At 40.5% G+C, this 25,720-nt stretch overlaps 1 protein-coding gene across 10 annotated transcripts in view; it reads left to right on the top strand.

The window, feature by feature from the left end:
* CALD1 (caldesmon 1) overlaps positions 1 to 25,720 on the top strand; it is a 252,893-nt gene that overhangs the window by 176,255 nt on the left and 50,918 nt on the right. The window contains exon 1 of one of the 10 annotated variants that reach the window (XM_051613507.1): positions 20,006 to 20,240. The exons of the other annotated variants lie outside the window; for them this stretch is intronic. Within the exon in view, the coding sequence (XP_051469467.1) occupies positions 20,194 to 20,240 (47 nt within the window). The 5' untranslated portion in view covers positions 20,006 to 20,193. Of the gene's footprint in view, positions 1 to 20,005; positions 20,241 to 25,720 lie in introns of those variants that run through there. 10 annotated transcript variants of the gene reach the window in all.

Genomic DNA, 25,720 nt, shown 5'->3' with positions numbered 1-25,720 from the left:
ATCCCTCTCACCTGCCTTTATGCCACAAGGTGCAACAGTTTGCCTGAGACCAGATGAAAAGAAAGGCTGTAGTTCATGGGGGTAGTTAAGGGGGGCTGTTGGTAACCCTTTTGGACCCATCTAATGGGACAGATGCACTTCATCATGTTGAGATGGTGGGGGTACAGGCCCCTTCCTTCCTTCATATCTCAGGTATAACCTGCTCCCCCCCAGGCATAGTAACAGTACTTGCAATCTGTTATCATGAGGTATCTCAGCAAAGCCTCCCATGGATTTCAAAAGTATATTCACAAATTACTTTTTTTTTTTCTTCATTGTTCAAAGCTGAAGGCAACCAAAACAGTAAGAATGAATGTTGGCGAGTACTGGGAGTCATCAGCCCCCTCTTTCTTTTTGGCTCTGCATGTGATCCCAATGTGATCCTTTTCCTTCCCTTCCTCTCTGTTCCCATTCTGTTTTGAGCATCAAAACCACTGAGGACTCCCACTGCTAGGATCAAAGTCCTCCATGTGAGCCAGCTACTTCTTACTTTTACATGGTCATCTTCATCTTTCTGAGAATTTGTGGTGATTTGGTTTCAGTTTTATTCTAAATTAAACATGTTCCACATATTTCTCAGTCCCCCCACCCCCAAAGACCAACACCCCCCAAAGACCAACACTAGTGACAGGATTTAAAAGTGGAAGAGCAGACTAGGAAAAATAATTTTTTAAGGCATCTCCCATGTAATAAGTTCACGGCCAACTGCAGCATGTGACTCTGCCCCAGGTGATTTCCCAATGGCACAGGATTGTATCCATGGTGCCTGGCTTATGTGGGGACTTTGGCATGGTCCCTCCCTGGATCGTCCCAGGCAATCTCAGCTCTGGGATCTTGCTGCACAGGAGTCCCTGAGCACCCATGAAAGTGCTGGACAACTTGCATGCTCTTTATTTCAGCTCAGCACCTCGCCTTGCAGGCACTGGGGTGTTGGCCTGTATGACAATGGGTATTTGGCTTGTGATAAATGTACCAAGGGTATTTTTCTTCCCTCCCTTTAGTATTTAATACTCAATTATCAGTATCCAGGAAAACAGTGTTTAGACTTCATTGAAAACGCGTACCAATATGGGTAGCTGACGCAAGAGTGGTTTCTTTTCCATTTTAATAGTTCTTTAAACAGGTCCTGTATTCGTATACAGCTCCTTTGTTGGAATAAAAATCTTTGTTGTAGGCTACCAGACAGCTATAAATAGCTGTCGTGAGTATTTATGCTGAGGATAATCTCAGGAGAAGGTATTTTTAGCTTTGCACATTGTTTAGAATAGCAAATTCTTTTAATGCCCACATTTTCCATTCCTGGTGCCATTAGCTTTTCCCCACCCCCTCTTCTGATGTATGCCTTGCTCTTTCATTCTCCCTGTCATTTCCTTTAAGGTTCAAGGTTACAGCCAATCTGCTCTAGAGGCAGACTTGAGTTTGTTTATTTTTTTTAAGAAAAATGCTAACTTTGGCCTTTTGCGACTGTATGGGAATTCAGTTCATTTTATTTCATGGAGCTATCAGAATGTCAGTGAGATATCTCACTATGTTGTCACCGCAGATTGGGTAATGAACGAGCACTTTATTTCTCTTGCACATGGAACTAATGTGCATGTTAGAATAACAGTGGTCAATCTACTTTATATTCCCACAGAAAGTATTCCACTTTTTTGGCAAGTTTGTGAGTGTTGCTACTTGTACCAATACTCAAGTTAATGCTGGATGTAAAAAAAAATAATAGCACCATGCTGAACTATACTTGTAACTTCAACATGTGGTCCCCAGCAAAGCCCATTTCCACAAAAGTCAATAAATAAATGTAACCTACAACATAGTCAAATATTGTGTGAACTTGAGAGAAAGTGCTCTGAAGACTGCTGGCCAAATTCAAAGCAGGTATAAGCTAACACAATTCAAGTGCAGCCTATAAGAGAAGTTCACAGTTGATCCATGAATAGTTGTGCAGGCTCATCAGGCCTTTCATTATTATTTTTTTATATATATTTTTTTAATCTTAAAAGGGACTGAAGAGTGCAGAGCTTCATCATTACTGGCAATTAGGTAGATTGTAGACAGGGGAAGCCTAAGATGATCATAGTATGAAAATCTGACTAATTATTTGACAGCTAAATTTAGGTGGGATATGTCTAATCCAGAGAGTTAGATTTTAAAAAGTATTTCAATACCTTGTGACATTGTCTTAGAAATCTCTGTCAATCTCTAACAGGGCTCTGCAGAAGCAGGTCTATTTGCACTCTTGAAAATGTCACCCAAGCTCCCTGCACTACCAGTAGCCTCAGAGCATCCTTTTAGCTCTTATGTGGGGAAATGGTGGTTTTGGAGGTGAAAGATGGATGTTTCAAGTCTTGCTTTCTCTGCATAGGTGACAAGGTTATGAACTGTGGCCTGTAATCCACCTGCCTTGTTTGTAAAACAGTGCTGTTCACTTCAAGCGAATTGTGTTTGTGTTTTTGACAGTTCATGTTACTGTCAGTTTGGCTATTGTATTAATGTTTGCCACATAAATCTGTAGGCAGGTGTGTACCCTGCAGTTTTGAAATGCTGCTCTGTTTGAGGCAAGGGCTGGCAGCCACACAGCCCAGTCACTGTGCTAATGATAAGAGAGAAAAAATTTGGAGGACAAGAAAACTCCCATGAACCCTTTTCGGTGCAGACTTTGCCTTGATTTCACCTGCTGAGTGAGCAATGTAATGTTCACAAAGCTCAGGGTTTAATTTCCCATCTGTAATGTTGTTTGCACGAAGATCACAAGTTATTAAACGTTACTACTAAACAGACAATTTGACCTTCAAGACTATGTAAATGTTAGGGAAGCATGCTTGCTGCTTGGTGACTGGAAGGAGGCTGAGTGCTCACGTATGCCTTGCTGGAGAAACTGTTCATTGGTATATGTCAAGCAGACAGTCTCAAGAGCTGGAGTCTTCTGCCCATAGGCAGTTGATGACCTATCTCAGGCAGATTTTTGTAGTCTTGGAAGGTCTTTGCTAGAAAACCATCAGTGATTCACCTGAGGAGGAGCCCTGGGAGTACAATAAGGAGTATGTAGTAGGCTCAGCTACTCTGGGTGGTACTCCTGCCCTGGGCAGGAAAAACCCAGGGGGAGCTGCAGCAATTGGATGAATACAGGATGCAGTTACATGCCTTGCCCAAGGGTCAGTACTGGCCATGTTGTTCTGAGAGGGAGGCCAGAATCCATTAAAAACCAGCAAGAAGAAAGGTGATGGATTGCAGCCATGTTGACATCTTGACTGTCAAGTCAGGGACAGCAGGCAGCATCATGAATGGAAGCCTTATGCATGTGCCATAGCCTTGACTGAGAGGCAGCTTTGCTGAGTTAGCTTTAAAGGGTGTCCATTGTAAAGTGTCCACTAAAATCTGGCTGGAGACCACCAAGTTTCTCACATTCTCAATTTATGTGATTTAGTAAAATGATTTATTTCACAGTTACCTTGCCTTTCTTATCTGAGGAAACCATGGTTTTATTCAACTTAGATTTTTTTCTATTCTCTATTGTCTAGAATGTGACTAGATCAAATTTTCCCCTTCTGTCGTGAACATTAGTAGCTTAATTTTATTTTTACATGAAGTTTTTTTTTTCAGCAATAAAATCTCTCCCAGCCTGCAGTTAGATAATATTCAAGGTCACAGTAATCACAATAGAATCTATCTCACTTAGTAGGACTGTGCTCATGGAAATGAAAAAGCCCCAGCAGGATTTTTTGCAATATTTTGCTACTGCTCACTTAATTTGTGAGACTTGATCTTTGAAAGATGATGCCATTTCTAGGCCCATTGCATTGAGCTGTTAATATATTAAATTTTTTAGTTGTGAGGTAGAATTAATATGCATGTGGGCCATTCTCTCAGAGCATGAGGCAAGGGATGAAACTGTAACTGCAGAATTTTTTTGCTACTGCAGTTCTGCCCATATTCTTAGAGGCTTTGAATCCAAAGTGGCAAGAAATTAAAAATGAGCATATCTGTACGTCATACAGGGTCTTATTTTGTGCTTTGATTCCTTTTGTTCCCTATTATTTCCTCCCCACTGTCTTCTCAGCACCAGTGTCCTTCTCTGGTTCACAGCTGTCCTCCCAGGAAGTGTTCATGTAAGAGGAAAAGCTTTAATGTGCCTTTGGTAGCTTCACTGAGGATGGAGGAATGGAAAGCTAGGGGAAAGTTGACCAAGTGTAAAGCTTATGGTGTTTTCTTAATTTTTTTTAAAATTTTTTTTTGTATATCTAATATTCTTTGTTCTTTGTTCTGGAAGGCTGGAAATCTATTTTGTCTTTAAAAACTGTGAGGCCATACATGACTATTTTCAGAGGAAGTCAAGACAATAAATTTGGTGCAGTTTCACTGAAAGAAGAACCTGTTGCTGAAGGGATCTCCTGTTCAACTGAGCCATGGTCCTGGGGACTTGAAAATACAATCAAGTCCTCAGGACTGAAAACTGCGTTGTGAACAAAGAGCCATATCCACTTACTTACTGCTTGTGGGCTCCCCTCCATGAAGGTAACAGAGGACATGATTGTCTGGGGACACTGTCATCAGTGAAGCTGCACAAAGATTGAATTTGGCTTGATCTTTGTCAGGGACAGGATTGCATTGCTACTTGTGGAGGGTGACTTCAGCAGACATATAGAAGCTTACAAAATATAACCACTGCTTGATAACACCCTTTCTTTAGAATCTTCAAGAGCAATTAGGGCTCTTAATGGTTGATATAACATTTGTGAGGTAAGAATTTGTGATACAGATACACTCCTGTGCTCAGTCTGTATGGGGAGGGGGAAGGAGAAGTCTTTTACTTGCTCAGTGCTCTCACTTTAGGATGAGCTGTGTGCTCATTCCTGCAACCCTTTGCATTCCTGCTGCCAACATGGCAGTGGTGTCTTCAGCACAGTCTAAAAGTCTGTTAAAAGTCTTCCACTGCTGTTGCTAATCAAGACTGAGCCTTTTACTCTTGTAAAAATACCAGCATTTTAACAGTAGAAGTAGACGTGTGCATCTTTGGATTGCAGTGCCTTGTGAAATGTCAGTATCATTACCATGTTTTCCCTGTGTAAGGATGCCTTCAGAATTTATGTTGTGGCTTCTAATCCTTCTATGTGGGCTACAACACTTGGACACATACACACTCATTGCTGTCAGCAGGATTTAAAAAAGTTTCGAAGAGCTTTGCAAGGTTGGGGCCTGAATGGTTTTGAAATGCCCCCTTGCATTTCTGCAGGAAATCTGCACATGATTAGAGTTAAGTGTTAGCCTGTTCAGCCTGTTTTGATCAAAAGAGGCACTATTCCACTGATGAAAGTATGGGGGGCATCTGATTTCTGGCATTGCATATGTGTGCTAGAAGAGGCGTAAGGCGTGGGGAGTCTTCTTCCTGATAATACTACGAGGTAACAGCATACTCTGCAGTGGTTGGAAATCACTAGAGAATAGAAACACTGCTAGAACAAAATAAAATTTGCTGTCTGTGTTGAAGGGTTACCTGGCTGTGCCATTCTAGTGCATTGGTAAGACATGGCAAATTGCTTAAAATCATGGGTTAAATTCTGAAAATACAGTCTTGGTGACTACATTGGTTCATAATGTTCTGTATAATTTGATGTTAATTTAAAAAATATTTTAAAAATACGTTTGACATAAGTAGAAATGCTTCATTTTATTCTCCCTTTGCAACTCACTGGTAGCTTAACGTCAAAAGTAAGGATCTTGTAAATATGGACAAAGGTAAAGGCACAGTAGAATATCATAGTAACAGACTCAAGACTGTGCCAACAGTCGTTAATTTCGAAGGAAACATTAATTTCCTTTTCCTGTTTTTCAAGAATTTTTGTGTGTAGGAGAAATGCCGCTGCTGCATAAACATTTATTTTTTTTTAATAATGGCTTTAAAGGGCACAAATAAGAGTCTTAATCAAAGTGTTTTGCTAATATTTAAAGACTCTGTTTAACTCTTGTTTCCTATTTTTTTTTCATGCTATAGTATGGCTGGAGACAACATCAGTATAGGGCAGATGTGGGCAAAAAGCAATTATGAAATAATAATATCTGTCTGGCTATCATAACCTGTTCTATTTGTCTGGCTAGTACTTTAGCCAAAGAAAAAGGGCCAAAGCAGTAAGAGGAAAGATGATTTTTCTGTTTCCGCTGCAGATCCAAAAAAAACCAAATGAAGACAATCAGCCATTTTGAGATCCCAGGTTTGGGCATCTCTCAGATCTCAGTAAATATTCTCAGAAAATTTACTCTGTGTACATTCTTAATCCAGCTTTATGGGGAAAAGAGGCACTAGGTGATATTTGTTTCTGAGGATACCATTTGGAGGCAGTGATCACATGTGCTGGGCATGGACTGCATCTGGTTGCCTGGATAAATAGTTAAATGAGCACAGTTGGTCTAAACTGGAGGTAAAATAAACCCATAGAGAAGAGCTGGATTACTGATTACTGCAAGGTGATTTGACACCACTGGGTGTGAAATACAGACCAGACTGGAGTAACTTGCTTCACTCTTGTTCTTCGCCGTCAATAATGCCTTCTTAAAACAGATTAAGAGAAACTAAGAGTTTTCTTAGAGTCTTCTGCTTGACTGTGACCATGTGCAGCCAAGATCTTGGTGTTTAGATGCATTGAAAAGACGGGAACAAATCAGTTATTTTCCATGCGGAGTTCCTACTTTCCTTACCAGAAGTTTAATGATATTGTTAAAGAATTCAGTAGGCATTCCTCGTTTGGTTTCAAGATCTTTGTCTGCCAGTGTTTATAGAGCTTTATTTTCTGATCTCAGTGTTCAAGTCTATAGGGAAAAAAGCTGCTGCTTTGGGGGCTGCTGCTTCTGTGAAAGAACTGCTTGAAAATGACACCACCACAGAAATACAATGGATGAAGGAACTATGTCTGTGGCTGTGACTTTCCTTTTTACTGATTGTTCCAATCCATCATGTTGCATACATTGGGGTTCATTGGGTAGCAAAGGACAGTAACGCATAGGGCCAAGATGGCAGAATTAAGGCTGCTCTGACAATCTGGTTTTGGCCTGCTGAGTATATGTTCTCACCATATCAGGTTTTTCTCCTTTATCCTTGATTTTTGTAGACAGGCATGTACAGTGACATATGCCAGATTAACACAAAATAATATGAAATGTATGTGCAGGCGCTACTGTTATAATCATGGATCATGTATACATACATGAAGAGAGCTTGTTATATCTTTAGCCAATCACGCTGTGCAATTATTTCTGATCTGTTTGATAGTTGTACATGCAAATCACCCTTGAGCTTTTTGTGTTCCACCTCTGGATGAAAGCTACCCTTCTTCACTCAGTATTAGCAGGCTCAAAATTACTAGCCTGTGCTTGTTTTGGTTTTGGTTGCTTTGTTGGGCAGGGACTGAATATTTTTAATAACTTTCAGAATTTTTTCCTGTAGAAATTTTTGGACAGAAAACCTTTTTATAAGGTTCTAACTCCCACTTTTTAAGCAGTGTTTCACTTCTAAGTGAATTAAATGCTTTAGGAGAACTTCACATAAGTAATTATCCTATTATATATTAAAGATAATAGGAGAGAAAGCTGGAAGTAACCTGTTGGAAGTGGTGTAGGTAGAGCATGCTATATGTTGAAGTAAACCACAATGGTCTCTCTAGGCCCTTCAGCTGTTGTTTACTCTTTAAAATGATGTTTGCTCTTCCTTTCATTGTGATATTTTGGCACATCACACAGATATGGACCACAATAATTATACGTAATTTAGCAGGTTTATATTACAAACTGTAGTTTATACAGTGATGGAGTAGAAGATGTAGTCCTTTGGCTCTCTTTTCACTGGGGCAGGGAACTCCTGAGAATAAGGGAAGAGACCACTGCCTGTTTGATGCCATGTATGTGGCTGGGATGCTGCCTATTCTTTTTTAGACCATGAAAGATTGGGCAAGCCTCTGTACACCCACTCCTTTAACTGCACTTTTAAGGAAGGGTTGTGAAGCATCTGGCCCTCAGCTAGAAAGTCAGAAAGCAGGAAATGCCTTTGCACGTAGCATTTGCCAGCTGTGGTTTCTGGTATGTTGGTGGGTGGGTTCTGAACATGGCCATCTTGATAAGAAAATGCCTAAAGCCAGACCCCGTTCATCAAAGGATCATTTTCTTTATCTCTCACTTCAATTAAATTTCTAAAAACAAAAAACACTGCACTTCTCTGAGAACCGCATTTAGCCTCTTAAGCCTTGTCATGTACATCAGGAGTAGCCAGGTCACAGTTAAGGATCAGGTTTGTCTTCCCCCTTGAATGAATTTTGCTTGACTTTCTCCAAAGAATTTTATATCACCTGGAATTTTGCATGTCATGTCTTACCACAGATGAGAGTTTTTTCTGGATAGATTTTAGAGGAAAAAAAAAAAGAAAAAAGAAAAAAAGAAAAAAAGCTCTAATGTTTCAAAGCTTCCCTATTTTGATTTTGTAAATTATAAAAATGTAAATATAAAAATGTTCTTCTGTCAAGGGATTATGATTCATATTTTTCCTCCGAAGGAAGAATGGAGAAAGAAAACATCCCGTAATTTGATTGGGTTATTTGAGGGGTATATTGTCTAGGTTTTGTTTTTTCACAAGTAGGCTTTTAAAAAATGAATTTGGGATTCAAATAGAAGGGTGTGGATAAAGTTGGGTTTTGGAAAGGGATTGCAGTTAAGAAGAGTACATGTTTAAATAATACTAAGAGGTTTAAAATACCAGTGAAGCATCACACTATGCTTGTTTCTTTTCTGCACAGTTTCTCACAGTCCCAAAAAGTCTGCTATCTGCTATTCTTTGGGTTCAGAACTTGTCTAGACCATCTGTCTTTGTATAAGGTCCTAAGTGTTGCAAATGCTCATTTAAATCCCATGAAGTGATGCATAGGGAGTCTTTGTCCATGGAGGTGTTTGGAGATGCAGGACCCGCTGTTGGTCCTTTCTCCGTGGCTCAGTGGTGGCATTTCCACTGGGGCTTGCTCAGAGGCCAGTGAAGCCACAGTGAAGCATGAAGCCCATTAAGCCAGAAGTGTTTCTTCCAGCTGTGTGTTTCCCATTTGCCTTAGTTGCATAAATGTCCAAGCTACCACCATGTGGGATCAGGGTGCTGTTTTCCTGCCTCACGGGATTGCGCACACAGCTGCCACATCCTCCTTGTACATCAGGGTGGGTAACTGGGTCATGTGGGTGAGGATGTCCTCTGGTCAGCATCCCCTTGGGACTGCGACCTCAGTTTCACTGTTGCCTTAGGACAGGCTGCCCAACTTGAGGGAGGAGCTTACTCTTCTGCTAGGAATCCTGTGCTGTCACAACACTAGACGTGAACCTATTAAGCCCTCACCCAAGGTCTGTTTGGCTTTGCTCACATGTGTACTTTGCACAAATATGAGTGTCCTTGGTGGTTTTAATGAGGATATCGTAAGTATGCATCTTGGCTACCTCCCCCCTTTCTAAATGTACTTGGAAACCCCAAAGGCCCTTGATTGATTTCAGAGTCCTTGGGAGGCTTTAGAAGTGCTTGGTGAGATAGCATTTGGCCTATCAGAGCCTGAACCAGTCTTTTTGAGAGCTTCAACATTAAAAAAGAGCAAAGTTTTATCACAATAGTTGGTTAGGTTATTTGTTGGCGGACTGTGACAAATTCAGTTTAATGCATCCATTCTTGGAAGTGCTCAAGGGAAAGTTGGATGGGGCTCTGAGCAACCTGATCTAGTGGGAGGTGTCCTTGCCCATGCAGGGGGGTTTGAACAGGATGATCTTTAAGCTCCCTTTCAACCTAAACCATTCTATGATCCTATCATTCTGCTTTTAGGCTCTACCTTGGCATTTGCAGCTGATGGGATTTTTCTGCTTTCTTCAGTGTCAAGTTCTGAAGTCCTTACTTAGTTTTAAGTTCAGAATTTCACAGCAGTTCAGTGTAAAAGAAGGAATGCTGATGAAAAAGCTGCAAACCTTTTTTGAAAGAAAATAAAAATGATTATTCTCAAGTATTAGAAGTGTTTGAAACTGCCAAGTTTCTAACAATGCCTATGATTTCTCTCTTTAATACTTTTCTGAAATGTTTAATTGGAACATGTTTTTAATAGTTTTGGAGAGTTTCAGTGAATTAAAATTTCTAGTGGCCATTTTAGTGAGATATTGCTAATTATTACTAAGGAAGCTTTGAAATGATGGTCAGAAGCTCTGTAAGTGCAAAGATGGTGCTCTAAGAACAGGTTTGTTCCCAGTTGCCTGTGATTTGGAGTGATAGAGAATGCCCAATTTATGAATGTAAGTTGTTTAGATTGGAAGGGTAGTTTCCTGTTATAATGACTAGGAGGAAGGCTCTGGTACTGCATATGCATTTATCTCTCCAGAACCTCTAGACCTTCTAAAAGCCCATGGAGGAAGAGTTCCTGGAATCCTTCCCATCCCATGAATTTTATTCACAAAACATGACATTCTGAAGCCTTCTCTCAGGGCACAAAACATAATTATGGAACTATAGCCACAGCTCTAAAGCTCAGGCTGCAGCTTTTGGCAGATCTGACATGACCCTGGAGTGACAGGGAAGAATGCCCAGGTTGCAGTCTTGCAGCTTGAGGACTTCACCTGTTACCCACATGGTGCTACTTCATCCCTCAGTCCCTGGCTGCTGGGCTGATGAGGATGCTTTCCTAGTTCCATGAACAGTGATGGAGAGCTGAGATAGACTTTGTCTTCAAACTGAGACCACTGCATAGCTCTTTGTTTCAAATGCATTTCTTCACGGATGTGTGTAAGTGTGTAAGATGTTTAATCATTAAAACTGAAACAGACTTAGAAAAATAACAGAACAGCCTATGCACAGTGTAAGGGGTTGCAGCTGCCCCTCTTCTTCCTTCCCACGGGTCTGCCTCCCAAGTCACTCATGGTTTTGTGCTGACAGGGGGGAACCCAATGCAATGCATAGGTGCTGGAGGCTTGAGTATGCTCAGAAGAAGATCAGAGCTCAGAGACTTTCCTCACATACTGTTACCTGCTCTTACAGTTCAGGTGCTAAAGTATTTAGATCTGTGGTTCAAGGCTTCCTATCCATGGTGCCTGCTGCTGACCATGCTGGGCTGTGCTCGGGATGCGCGGAGATGCGACATTCCTTTTTAATGGTGCTTGCACTTGTCTCCAGAGAGGGCATGTGGGTGGTATGGATGAGGTCTAGAGCCCTGAGCTCATTTGACTATCCTTTTGCAGCCAGGTCAAGCCCCTTGATGTGGGTTTGAGGGTGTGCAGTGTAGATGGGAAGAAATCATCGTCTTAAGAGTTTTCTCACACCTGGGCTATCCTGATAGTGCTAGGTGTGACCTGAGAGCCATTTTCCTGGAGAAACTTATAGGTAGATACACAAATTACAATAGATTACAATAGATTTCAGGTACTTCAATGCAGGAATAACGAATGGATAGGCGAAGAAATAGCAAAAAAACCAACATCAACAAACAACAAACAAAAAAACCCAAAACCCAAACAAAAAACTCCAGTCTTTTATTACACAGTAATAATTTAAATCTCCAGATCATTGTCCTGATGCACATGCTGTGATGCAGATACAGAACATTTATGGTTATTTCATTTTAATTCCTTGATACCCTTCTATACTCTGCACCCCTGCACTGAATAACTTTTTTTTTTTTTCTTTTTTTTAAAGACCCTGCAGTGCAGACGGCAGAGCCCCAGCTGCCTGCCTGCAGGGGGCAGAGAGGAATTTTGCTGTGCAGTCAGAGCTTTGCTCCATGGACCAGGTGCAATGTGGTCTGCTTTTTTTTCTTTCCCCATTGCTTTCCTTTAAAACATTAGACATGAGCCATGGCTGCAGGCAAGAATCCAGATGGAGTGCTGTCCTGATCTGATATGACAGGCCTTGTGGAAGTGTTGAGCCTTGACCCTTAGTTGCTTTCAAGAGGGAAATGGCATTAGACAACAACTGTACCGATGAGGCTGGAAGATTTTGTGTTTAGATTTCCCTAAGACCTGAAGAAAGTGAAGAAAGAAACCTTTTCTGTGTTGTTGATTTGGGTTTGTTTGTTTGTTTTTCTTTTTCATTTTGGTCTTACTCAAAACAGGGTAATTACTGGAAAAATAGATGTTAGATATATCCTGATTCTTGAATGGGCCATCTATACAGTGTTACAGTTCTAACAATGTTTAATTTCCTATTCTGTTCTTCACTGAAAGAAGTTGGGAAGACATGCTGCACAGAGTAACTTTCATGGGTCATCTTGGAAAGCAAAAATGGGTTGGGACAGGAGTGCTAAGGAGATTTATCAAACAGCAGGAGTTGTGAGTGAGTCTAAAAGTTAGGATAGAGATTACCATGCTGAATAAACCTCTGTTATGAACACACTAGTGAAGGGGAATGGTTCAAATTCACTCTTTGCCAGCTTGCTAAAGTGGATTTGAATGAAATTGAATGTATAACTAGTCCCTAATTTCCAAGGCATTTTTGTGTGGGTTTAGTAATCTGATTTCTGTCAAACCAAATGACTGTCATATTGACGCAAATACCAGGCAATATTTAGAAAATTTGGGAAAGGTATCTTGCCAAGCAAGAAAAAAACCAAACCCTTTCTTTCAAGATGCATTCTTACAGAAATCAGAAATACAGAGGAAGGGGAAAAAACATACCGATGTGTTGACCATTCTAACAAAAATCATACTGTACTGGTCTTTTTTTAGAATGTTGTTTTTTTGTTTTTTTTTTTAAGTTTTCCACTGGCTGGAGGCTTTTGAAGGGAAGAAAAGAATCATCTTCTGTCTTCAATTAACTTTGTTAATGATTAACAGAGCAGTGCAGCATGTGTGGTGTGTTTTAATTAAATCAGAGGAGACATGATTTGGACAAGATTTTAGTTTCACTTTGAAAGTTATTAAATAAACTGACACTGTTTGCACTCCAAAAGTTCCTGGGAGCATCCGGTTAGTCAGTAATCCCTGTGCAGCTAGTGAAATAAAGCCTCTTCCAAAACACCTAAGGGCCATTACCAGATGTTAAAAATGAGCAGTCGAGTCAGGCGGGTATAACTGATCATCAACCTGCATGAGGCACTGTCCTGGTCTGAGGCTCCAGTTTCATATTTTTAAGCTAAATTCAGGGATAAGAAAGGCACAAACTGAGTATTTCTAGTTGAGGTCTGCATTTTTAATACCTCCCAGCTATTTAAGTGGCATAAGCTGTTGAACAGTTGCTGCCTTCGGTGGAATTCACATGGCTTTAGCTAGCTGAGTTTATTGGGTTGTTTGTGAAGTCAAGATCCTGACCAGGGCTTGGATGTTGTTCACCAGTAAAATTCAGAGTAGCATAAGATAGGAGCTTTTGGTTCAGGAACATCTCCATAAATCGGCCCAGCAGGAAATGCTCTTCTCTTTCCAGAGCTGCGTGCGTGTGTGCCTGTGCTCACATTTATATAAACTCTTCCAGCAGGGAAGGATCAAGACTGAAGCCTGGACTCAGACCGTGGCTTCAGACTGAAGTGGATGTTTTCGCTGGGATGGCATGGCACTCAAGAGTGAATAGATCCCACAACTTCCCATTTCAGGAGTTTACTGTTGTTTTCTGGGGTGTCTATTAAGCAGCTTTAGCTTAGGCTTCCACCCATGGCCACTCAATAGTAAATCAAGGTATAACCTGTTTTGGCTAGATATGCATCTATCCTCTATCACACCGACCATATTGTGTCTCTTTCTGGCTTTTGTGGCCAAGTTTGAAGTGAATAGTAATGTTTGCAGCATACCTGTTAATATATTAAAAATAACATTATTAATTTTATATAAAGTCTGTTGGAAGCATTGTTGAAATTAACGGATGGGGTGGAGAGAATGTGCATCTACATTATTGGCAGCTTATTCAGCTTTCTGTTTTGTGAACTCTGCAAGTTTTATCCTACATGGCCATAAGCAGAGGTCCTACAAGTCCAGTCCTGTGTTTGTGGGCTTTGAGTACTATCCTTACTGCTAAAGCTGAAATTTATTAAGACCAATTATTGCTCCAAGCAAGCTACAGTTCAGGTATAATTATATATATAGATTATAAAACAAAATATTTTTTTTTATTGCTGTGAGAATTGACATGTGTCCCTGAAATGCATAAAGGACGTAAGAATGGGTGCGGAATTGAATGGGGAAACAGTGGCCCTTCCTGCTGCTGCTTCTGCCAGCTGGAGAGAAATGTGCTCCTGCTTAGAGCAGGAGAAGATCCAAATCTGTCCCTTGCTAGTGACAGTGCCAGGGCATAGGGAGAGGAGGTAAAGCTGTTTTTTGTGAATGCTTCTCTCTTATAGCTTCCTCCATTTCAGTTGTTCAAATGATAATTAGGTAGCTAGATCTTGGCTGTTATTTGGAGAGTATTATTTGGATCTTGGTGTTTATTTGAAAGCAGTGAAAACATGACATAAAACAAGAGCTATGCTTTGGTGGAAATAATCTATTACACCTGTGAAATATTATGCTGCTTTATTTCTGGATTGTGCATTGCCCCATAAGTAACTGATAGAGAATGCAAACACCAGCAAATATGTTTTTCTAATCAAGTTCCCCTTTACAGTGGAAGTTCTCCTTGGAATATCATTTTAACACTTGTCTTGGGGTTTGTTTTGTTTACTGCTACAGCCATACATGCAGTCAGTAACTTTTCCATGTGAGAAGCAGGATAATGTTAATACCTCAAGAACTGAGGACAGTAAGAGAAAACTAAATTCTCTTCCTTGCAGAGAACAAAACTCCTGCCTGAGCTATCCAAGGCCAGCCTGTCCCAGCAAAGCAGGCATCAGAACAGATTGTTGCTGCATGGATTCTTTATGGATCTTCAGTATCTGGAAGTATATTGTTGCAAGTGTTTACAATTTCAGGCTTCAGGCTCTTATGTTTTCATGTACAGGGTTGTGTTCCCAATCCTGCAGAGCTTGTCTATGCAACAGTTCTATCATCTGATAAGCCATTAGCTGCAGGATAATGTGCCCATGTGAGCATGCAAACTCTGCATGTGCCTTTGTGATTTGCACATACCTATGTCCAAATCCCAAACTACATATTCCAATCTGAGTATGTATTTCAATACATATAACCACTTACATAGCTGGGAACGAATTACTGACTGAACACATTTAAATTGTTGGCACTGCTGCAGTTTTTAGGCAACCAGGTAGATATAACTATGGGTTACTGTTAAAAAATTAGGAGAAGAATAGATGTCAAAGCTGTTCTTAATACTGAATTCTGTAAGAGGGTGCAAGACTTACCACTGGGAAGTGGCAGAATCTCCATTACTTGAAATATTTAAAACTGCACTGGAGAAAAAATACATAGTAAGAGGCAGTTCAGAGTTATTTGTTGATAAAGTACATGCCCTTGTTTTTATGAGTACTCGTGAGATTTACTCTAAGACCATGGGTTTGGTCTTACCCATGGGTATGGGTTGCCAGACTTCACCTACGGCATATGATTTAATGCATAAAGTGTTGTTCATCTGTGAAATGAAGTCCCTGCTCATATGCCAGTGTCCTAGAGTGAAACCTCATAGGAGACTGAATGGAGATCCTTTTTGTCCTGTGAGATGCATACACAGAGTTCCCTGCAGTGAACTGCGTTGGTAAATTTCAGAACGGACCTTAAATGAAACAACAGAGATTGCCTGCTCTGTGAGAACATGAAAAGACTGTGCCATCTTTCATTTTCTCAGGGAGGGAACAGTTAAAAATATTCTTCAAATAAGGAGCAGATGTTAATGTCGTTAGAATGGATTTTCATAAAAAACCAAGAGTTCTCTGTCTCTTTCAAAATGCCAGTGGCTTTGCAAAGTTCTCTACAAATGTGCCAACTTGTTTCAAACTAGTGGCACAGAGGAGATGCATCAGAGGGTAAGCTGTATACTGTCTCTGTAATGAATCAGATACATTTATGTAGATTATTTGCCTGCCCATTTTAAAACTGCCTCAACTTGGACAAGAACTGGACAAAGAGCTACAGAAACATGAAGTTACTAACAGGATAAGAACAGTGAGCAGAACAGCAAACCTGCTGTTGACAAACAAGTACACAAAGGAATAGGCTACATATGGAAAGGCATGATTTGGACAATGCTTGTGCTTCTGTCAGGTTCTAAATTCACTATAATTTCATAAGAAAAAGGATTCATGGTCTATTGTGATCAGCTTACTGAAAGCTCTGCTTTGCATGCAGGAATAAAGTAAAAATAATTAACAAAATATTAAGTGGCTCTCTGGATGACCTCTGGACATTCCTACTGTTAGTATGAGTAGACGTTGAAACCTCCCAGTAATAATTTCCTTTTGGAAAGCTCTCGTGTCTCCTTCCTCCTCATTTTGTTGCTTTTAATGTTGAGAAGCTGGGAAAGGCACTGTAGTTCCATTAATTGTTGTAATAGATGAGCCTACACTGGTGTAGAGCCATTTGACTAGAATTAATTGGAGTGAATGACACCTCTCAAATTCCCTGGTTTAGTGTTTGTTTACCACCTCTCAAATTCCCTGGTTTAGTGTTTCTTTACTTAGTTTTTTCTCTTTCTGATGTCTTTCTTCCGGAGCTTGGTATCCTAGAGCCAAGTAATGGTCTCTAAAACATCAGAACATACAAAGAAAGCAGGCTGAGACATGCATCTCCTGCCCCCATAATTTTGCATGCCTTAGATACTCATGTGAATTTTTGAAATGACCTAGGGGAAGGTGATTTGCCTCTGGCTGCTCCATATGCAAGATCTTCACCTCAGGGCCACAGCATACTGAGACTATTCCTCTCTGTTAAATTACTGGAGAGAGTAAATAACAAACATTTAGCTTCGAAGTAATAAAGGAATTATTACGTGCAAGGATCTCAAATTGACTCAGATCCTCCTCCCACTGCTCTTAAAGGGGTTGTAAGCATAGCAAAATCTAGGTTGTGTCAGCCTCTTTCAGGGGAACCCATTCTGCTTTGCTGTAAACTTACAGAGCTGCTGGGTCTGCACCCAACTGAATGCGAATGGTTGGCATTGTACTCGTTGGCCTTGGCAGAACCCTCCTTTAGGTTGCAAACTGAATCACAAAATATCCCCATAGCTCTTGTTAAAACAGTGATTTTCCTCAGCTCAATGGGCCTTACAACTGAAATGATGAGCACGGCTCTGAGGAAAGCTGAAGGTGAAGCCTCCCAGGCGTTCACCAGTGCAACAAACAGTATGCTGCTCATAGGGATTATCCCAGGTCTACTTGGCAGTGTCCTCATTGCCTGTACACAGTGGATTAAAATGCCTGTGTCCTGAACTGCACATTTGATACTGCAGCTTGGCAAGTGTGGCAAATCATAATTGTAGCAATTTCTGCACAGAAAAAAAATTATCTAAAGTCAAAACTAGTGCTGTCAAATTAAAATTTAGTATGTGGGACACTAACCTGCAGGCTGTTTTGAGCAGTTGTTGACAAGGTTACCTCTCACAGATTAACACTAGTTGGACAGAGAGAATGATACTGTTTGGAAGTAGGATTTGCTCACCTTATTTGTCTTCAGTTCTTCATTTTCAGGCAAAGATGGCATATCATTTGAGGACAGACTTGTGTGGCTAGCGTTGCTTATTGCTCAATCAGTAAGCAAATGACACCTATTCTCAGTGCTTTAGAGGGATGGGCAGGAAGATGCAATATTCTGTTAGAAGTCTTTCTCCAAATAAAAATATAGACTGACCATGTGAATCACTGTATTTTGTCTAGAGTGAGATTCTCCTCCAGATTTTATAATTCAAAATATTATTTGGAAAATCAAAGAAAAAAGAATTGGGATTCTTTTGACAGTCCTAGTCTAAGTGGGACATTTCAAAATGGCTTTGAGGTCTGCTACAAGTGCAAGGGATTTGTCCTGTTTCTAATTACTCAAAAAATAGGTAAGATTTGCCATCTAGAGCCAGAATTTGCACGACAGTAGGGGCAGATGTTTGAAAAATCTGGAACTATTATTTGGAGATGTAGGGTGTAAAGTTTTAGAGGACAGTCAATTTGCTTTCATTTTTGCTTTGTGTGGAAATGGTTGTGTTTGTAAGCACTGCAATGGCTTAACTATTCCAGGATAGATTTGAAAGGATGTCTAACTCTCTCATCTGGAAAATAAAAAAAAGTTTCTGTGACACAGTAGTAAATACAGACCTGTATTAGAAATCTGTATGGCTGCCTAGGAACCCAGTTTATAGTTTCATAAACATCAACTCTTACATCTGGCATCTTATTAAAATGTATATATTGGCAAAACAGTGATACAATCTCTGTTTAACTAATGCTCTTCCAGAGGGAACAATTCTGCTTCTGTAATTGCCCAGTGGCAGAAATGCCTTTTCCAGGAAGAGTAAATATAACTCCCTTTTCAACAGTGTTTTTAAAGGACTCTATGCATGTGCACTGCCTTATATTCCCTCTTTCCCTTAAGGTAAAAGAAATAGAGATGGCCTGTGTACTGCACCCTCATCTAATTTGCGGATCTCTCTGCAATCACAGAGTGGAATCCATGTTTTGTTCCCTTTGCAGTCAGCATTTTTGGCCTTTCCTTGCTCCAGACCAGAATTCCAGTAAATTTTATACAGTAAAAGATGGGGATTTTACGTGTACTTTAATACAAGTGACTAAGTCTGCAGAAGGTGTACATGAAGAAATAGCAATTTCTTGGGGTATTGCAGACCTGGTTTTGAGTGTGCAAAAACCCCTGAGCTTGTACATTCTTGCACAGGAATCGTTCACATATCTATAAAGTACAGAACTGTTCCCTTTTCATGAAAATCTGTCTCCTTAGAACTGTTGAGAAAGATTTTGGGAGGAAAAAACTTGGTTATTGACTGCAAGATTTGAGGAAACATAAATGAGTATCAGTGCCCACAGCAAAGTGCAGCCTCTTTTTTTTTTTTTTTTTTCCCCCCAAACTCTTTCTGAGAAAATAACTCCCAAGGTTGGCATCCTTGGACATCCAGCATCCTGCATGGCTTGATGCAGAGAGGATGACCTCAGTGCTCACTCCAAGGTAAGAGTGCCACCTGCTGAACCCACAAACTACTTCCCACAAAAGAGCAAGCTAGCAGTAAGCATTTTCCTTTGGGAGTTCAAATCCATCCACACCCAGCCTTGTAATTTATGAGGTTTAACAAGATCAGAGCCTGAGGTGGAATGATTGCAGGACTGCACAGTAAGCTGTTTCAGTTTACTCACATATGCAGGCTTAAAGAGGTATGAGAGCCAAGCATGTGAAATCATGGTTAACTGATGGTGCCTCCATTTAAATCACTTTGTTTGCATTTCTGTTTCCTGCCTCATTCACTGGGTTAGATGGAAGAACATTCAGGAGAGTCTGGTAGGTTGGATTTAGCTCCAGCCCTGTTTTTAATCCCTCTGCTAAACACAAGAAAGATGGTTTTACCTTGACTGCAGTTGAGCTTGCAGCTACTTCTCACTTCCCTGGGTTTGTTCCTGTTTGGCAATCACCCCCCAGTCTTTTGAGCTACCTGATCCAGCTTGACCTTTCACAAGTTAGACTGGATATAAGTGCCTACAAAATGCTTAGGCAATGATTTACGACCAAAAGGGAGGACTGTTTCCTGGATCATTGTTTTATATTTGGGTCCTCTCCCCTCATCATCTCTCGTCAGGCTGGAATGTGACTTTCCTGCAAGCAAATACTTGTGAAGGCACCTCTGTGCAGAGCTCAGGCTGCTCAGCATGCAGACAAGCTTACTAAACACAAGCTGTTCTTGTGAAAGCTGGGTGGGACACAAGCCTTTGTCGGGCAAGTTGAGCAGCTGAGAAATCTGCAGGGATTTCTGTCACTGGGGGCTGAGCCATAGCAAAGAGGATCTATTAGAGAGAATACAGTAACAAAAATAATAATCATATGATCATAGAGCAGAGGGGGGTGAAGGGTGGAGGGGGGGAGGAGGGTACAAGATAAATAATGAGCTTGACAATAGGCAAATAGTGTGTGTCATTACTGGAGCTACAGAACCAACCAAATGGTTAACCTGTGAGGTGGAAAGAGCATCCAATGACTCTTGCATGCCTGAAAGGATAATGGCATTTTTATTATCTCATTCCACGTCCTGATCATCCGTCCATTTGCTCCCTGGAACTGGCAGCAGTTTGCACTGATTCATACTCTGCAGACATGATCAGCAGATCATACTGCAGGCAGAACTTGTCAAGCCTTTCCAAGTGAGTTGCCGATTTCTTATGATATCTGTATGAATTTAGCCTTTTGGTGTTGTATGGGAGGTGCTAGATGGTGGCAATGGGAAAGGGGAAATAGAATGGTGTAACTAGTTGAGAAGCTGGTTAAACTGGGGAATGAGTGCTGGATGCAGACTGAGCTCTTTTTGCTCCTTTTTTTGCTGTATCATACTCTGTTGTCTAAAGGAGAAGTCTTTGCATTTATGCATTTCTCCTACCTGAATTACATAATTTTAATTGCTTTGTTCAGTGGAAGAAGAATATGTTGGAAGGACTGGTTGCTAATCAGAGTTTTGTTAATGGGAAGTTTTCAGAAGTTTCATAGTTAGTGTGAAAGTTTCGCATAACTCAGATTGCTTAAGTCACTGAGTAAATGAAGTCCTCATGGCACATTCACCCCTGAATGAGGGAGGGAAGCAAGAGAAGAAAATCAATTAGCCTGTGTGATATCACCAAATAATTTATTTGCTTTATTCAAGTCCTGTTTTGTTGTTTTGCCTACTTTGTATGTTGAGAAGTGGGAAACAGGACACTACTGTGTTTCTACAATACTGTGATTTATATCAGGGTTTTGTTTAAAATTTGGGAGAGGTTTTGCAAAGCAACAGGGATTTATGGGTGCTTGTTTTTAGAATTTCCAGCATTAAATACTGTACTCTTGGGGGGTAGCGGGAGTTCAGGGATTTCTGGAACTCAACCCCTCCATGAAGTCCCTTCCAGGAATCTGAAATCCTTCATCGTGATTTCAGAAATTGGGCAATAATTAATAATTTAACTAGAAGCGTGTTGGATGGGTTTGTTTTATGTTGGTTTGTGGTGGAATACAGCCACAAGTCATGGCAGCCAGCCCTCCCTGCTGAATGAGAATGGGGAGCAGCCATGGCATAGCACCAGTTTCTCTGCAACTGGTGCAAGAGGAAGGGGAGAAGTGGGTGAGATTTGGGAGCTTTAATGCTGATGTAACCAGTGGAAATCTTGACTCTTGATATGAGCTGATCCTGAATGCTGTGGCCCAGGCTGAAGCCTGTGAGGTGACCTTTGGACCCTTTCACCGGTCTGCTTTGGGGCTGGTTTAGCTAGATGTCAGGGTCTGCCTGTTTTGCTTAAAAAAACCCTAGAAGTTGTTGGATATCCTTGCTGAGAGAGATTCTCCACTCCCCTTTGGGCGAGAGAGGGAACCAGTAGCGCACTAACTTTATGCCTGGTGTATCTCCGAAGCATTGGGCGAGTGCTGGGAGGAATGCCCTAGCTTGTGTACACTGTAGCACCCACAACTACGTTATGTGAAGTGAGTTCTCTGAAGTCAGTGGAATTATATCTGAGTGTAAACTGTTCGATCCCTTTCTCTTGAAGCATGATTAGCTACTGTGTTGCTGGCTTCTAGTACCTTCGGAGTTTTGTATCCTGTAGCAGCTTCTAAATAAGAGCCGACACACCTTGACAACCAGACATGGGTTTTCTTTTGTCAAGGCTCACAGTAGCATACTTGGGGAAGAAAAGCAGCATCTGACTTTAGTGAAGACTCTTAAAAGAAGTCAAGTGTGTGGCCAAAATTTGGAAACCGATTTATTCCCTTTTAACAAACATCTCTGTGACCTCGGGCCAAAAGTGGGGAAGACACCTTTAGCATTACGCACAAAGGCTTCTTCAAAGCATTGCTCAGTGAAATATATGATGAAATACTGCCCTTCCCAGGCTGAGGCATAATGTAATCATTCCAAGTGCTATTGTCCTCTGAGGAGATTGCAATGGAAAAGAAAAGGAGTATTAAAATCCTTGTAAGTTAACTCTCTGGAGACCCTCCAGGGAAAAGGAGGCTGCTGTTACTACACTGTTTTGCGTGAGGTACAATGTGATTTTTAACTTCTTGCAAATGTCCTCTAGTGGCTCCTTTATATGATAATTTCAGCTGCATTGTTTAAGGATAATCTCTACGGTCTCAATGTACTTGCAGTATTTGTAGAAAATTTTGTAATTGCTAAATAGCCAAATATAATCCTGTTAGCATTTGATACACTGGAAATTAAAAGCAGAAGCTCTCATCAGAGCCAAGAAATCATTCCGGTTGGCCTGAAAATATAATGACTGCTTAGTAAATGTATAGGGATTGAATTGGCTCACTTTGCTGGATGCTAAAATAAGTGTTTACTTCACAAGTTTCTAGGGAAAGCAGAAGTCTTCCTTGCTAACAGGTAGATTGTTTTATTTCAGCAAAATGTAACTTTTGTTCAAACTTCACAGATAGTTTATGGGCAGTTTGGTTGCTGGAAGTTCACTCTCAGCATTTTTCTGGTTGGTTCTTCATACTGTAGGTTGTCTTCGTTTGTTAGCTGGTACTTCAGGGCAGATAATCAGCTAGTTTTGTTAAGAGAACAGAAGGGTGGAAGAAGACACTTTTCCACAGACAGCAGCTGTGTTGGCACTATGTTGTCTGGTAATTTTCACTCGAAGCCATCTCTTTCCTTCCTTTCGGTCTTCTCTGTTGGCCGCTCTTCATTCCTGTTCTCCAGTGAGCAGATGCCTGAATCCTTAATTTATAAAAGTCTTTTTACATTACTGAGGTAAAATAAGATGGTCATAATGTAACCAATGCACAAATATGTTAGGCTGTTGTGAGCCTATTTGTCTCCATTTTGAAAGCCAGGAATGCCAGTCAGCCTCAGAATGTGGCTCTTGCTATACAGTGGCAGGTTTCTTTCAATGTTCTGTCCATTTCTGATCTGTGCTGTTTATATCCAGGTTGGTCTGTGGGTGCACCCACATGTTTAACACTGTGGTAACAATACTCTGTATACAGAGCATTCTTGATGCCACCTAAATGAAATACATGTGCTTGGGTGTCTGTTTTACACATCAACTGGGACAGTGGCTAGTAAAAACTGAAGGTCCAGTTCAGTGTTTTGTAGCTGTGTTTAGGAAATTTCCTCATAGCGAGTCAGGAGAAATTTACTGGAAGAGCTGCAACGTTTTTGAATGAGATTGTCCTCAGTGGAGAAAACATTATGGCAGAGAAAGGACAAGACTGTAAGTGAACATCCCTGAAATTTCACAGCCTACTTGCCTCAGTGAAACATGTATTTCTTCCTTCAGGCCAAGGAAGGCATCAGGTGTCTGGAGCAAAAAGCTGGATTAATTTGTGTGGAGTTTTGGGCATCCATCTGAGTCTGAAGTCATGTAACTGTGCGAATCAAATTTCTAAGATTTTGTAAACAAACAAGTGACTCCGGAGAGTGTCATGAAAACCCTGAGCTGAATTCTCAACCCTCTCCAAGCCTTGATTCAAGCCAGGACAGTGATAAGATATATTAGACTCGACCTGGTACTGCTCTGTGGGAATCCAAATGCCTGAAATGAGCTGTGAACATTGTTTCTGCTGAAAGGTGAATCTAGCAAAAGCAATAAAAATTGGAAGAGTTCTGGGCAAAGCAGAACTGGTTGGGAGTTCATGTCAGGTTTCTGAGGTTAGCTTTATCTAAATTGAAACAAGAGGAAATACTTTTTTAAATTGAAATGTTTGGGGGTTTTTTTGACACTTTCTAAATAAGAAATTACTGAGCTGCATCTTTGCAATATTTTGTAGAAATAAAACATTCAGATCTTTTTTGAATATTTTTATTCAAGTTGACCTACATTAAAAAGAGAAAAATAAAAGCAAAAAATTAGATTAAGAATTTGTGTTCCTGTTTTAGGCTGAATTAAAATAAACCAGCCTTGAACATTTTCTGTATCACTTCACTCTGACGAGGGTTTTTTCTTCTGCTTCAGCAAAACTAGAAAATTCATTGTTAATGCAGATCTTATATCCAGATAGCTCCTATATCCAGATAGCTCCTCCGCAGCCACACTTCTGGCATAGGTGTTCGACCAACGTGGGATGGGGGTGGCAGAGCTCCAACCTGCTTCACCGTAACCCCCCCTTTCCCTTTCTTGCCAAACATACAGTCCCAGGCCTTCCCATCCACCCTGTTCCCAATTCAGAGTGAAACAAGAAAGTTTAAAAGAAGCAGGAAAATTCTCTGGTGATTATTGTAGGTCCTCTGTGCTCTTCTCTCCATACATATGCATAGGTAGGCATATATATGCATTTATAATGCAGCAAACTAAGTAATTAAAACCCGTGTGTTTAAAAATCCAACCAAGCGAAATACTTTGATCGATCATTGAAATAATTGAAACATGGAGACCTAACTGACTTTTTAACTTTTCACTCCTTTCACATTCTATTTTATTAAAGCAAACATTAAAAAAACCCTGTATTTGCACTACATTCATATAGTGACACTTGATTTATATTTTGAGCCTTGTAAGCACTTAAGTGCAGTAAAAAAGGCATCTTGACTTCAGTAAGGCCACTTACATATATAAGTAGCTGAAGGGCCAAGTTTATAATTATATATCTGTGTAATGCTAGCCTTCATACATTTATCCATTCCAATTTTAATTCTCCATTTTATAAAATCTATGATCAAATTTTGGAGCCTGAACTAAGCTGATGTCGTCCCTTTTAATTTAGGACTCAGCCCTTTTATTCTCCTCCTGTGTTTTATTTTTATTAGTTGTTTTGTTTTTTGTGCTGATGTGCAGCACATATTGTTAAGGCCACTTATTGAAGCCAGAATTTTACAGCATGGAGACTGTCCTAATAAGGGAAAAAACCCTAGCCTTTTATTGGTGAGGTAAGAGAAATCAGGCAGCGGATAATTTTTTTGCTGATTGAGAAGGATAAGGTGCGGTTTGGCAGGTATCACATTGGTTTGGCATTTGCTGACATGGTTCCTCTTTTCTGTAGTTCAAATTCTTTGCAGAGTAGAGAGTCAGGGAGGGCTTCCCCTGTGTCCCCCTTTGCCTTTCCCTCCCCTCTTCCTTCTCTTTTCCACAAATGTTCAGTGGTGCTGTGAAATCTCACCCTGACATGCAAACTGGATGTGGTAATGAGAAATTTTTGCAAGTCTAATAGCATTATACTGGAATCACCATCTTAGAGAACCTCAGGCACGTTGGAACACAGTCTTCATGTGGGTTGTTCTACTTCTAAAGCATTGGAACAGTTTGTGAAGTTGTCAGAGAAGTCACACTTTAGTCAAAGGTATTATGTTCTGACTTCTCTTGTCTCAAAAATCATTCATTGAAGAAAAGCGCTAACTACAAGGTTTAGTTGATGCTTCAAATTACTCAGCTATTTCTCTTTCAAATTGCTTTGAAGGCTTGTATGGCATTCCAGAGATAAGTAATACATCCCGGACTTAAACACAGTCTTTACATCTGAAGTCAACACAGTTGCTCAGGTTTTAAACTGAGTTACGATAAACAAAGTTTAAAGTAAAGGCAAAAGCTGGTATTTAACTTCTTTCTTTTGTCAGTCTCTGTTTGTCTCTTGGTAGCTGAAACATCAGCCAAGGATCAGCTCTGCTTAAATTCACTTTGTTCTGCACCAGGAGACCAAAAGTGATGTAGAGTGGCTGTCC

The sequence above is a fragment of the Apus apus genome, chromosome 1, assembly GCF_020740795.1.
Source record: "Apus apus isolate bApuApu2 chromosome 1, bApuApu2.pri.cur, whole genome shotgun sequence".
Classification (NCBI taxonomy): domain Eukaryota; kingdom Metazoa; phylum Chordata; class Aves; order Apodiformes; family Apodidae; genus Apus; species Apus apus.
Note: the sequence above shows the minus strand (reverse complement) of the source record. Positions and strands in the feature narration are given on the sequence as shown.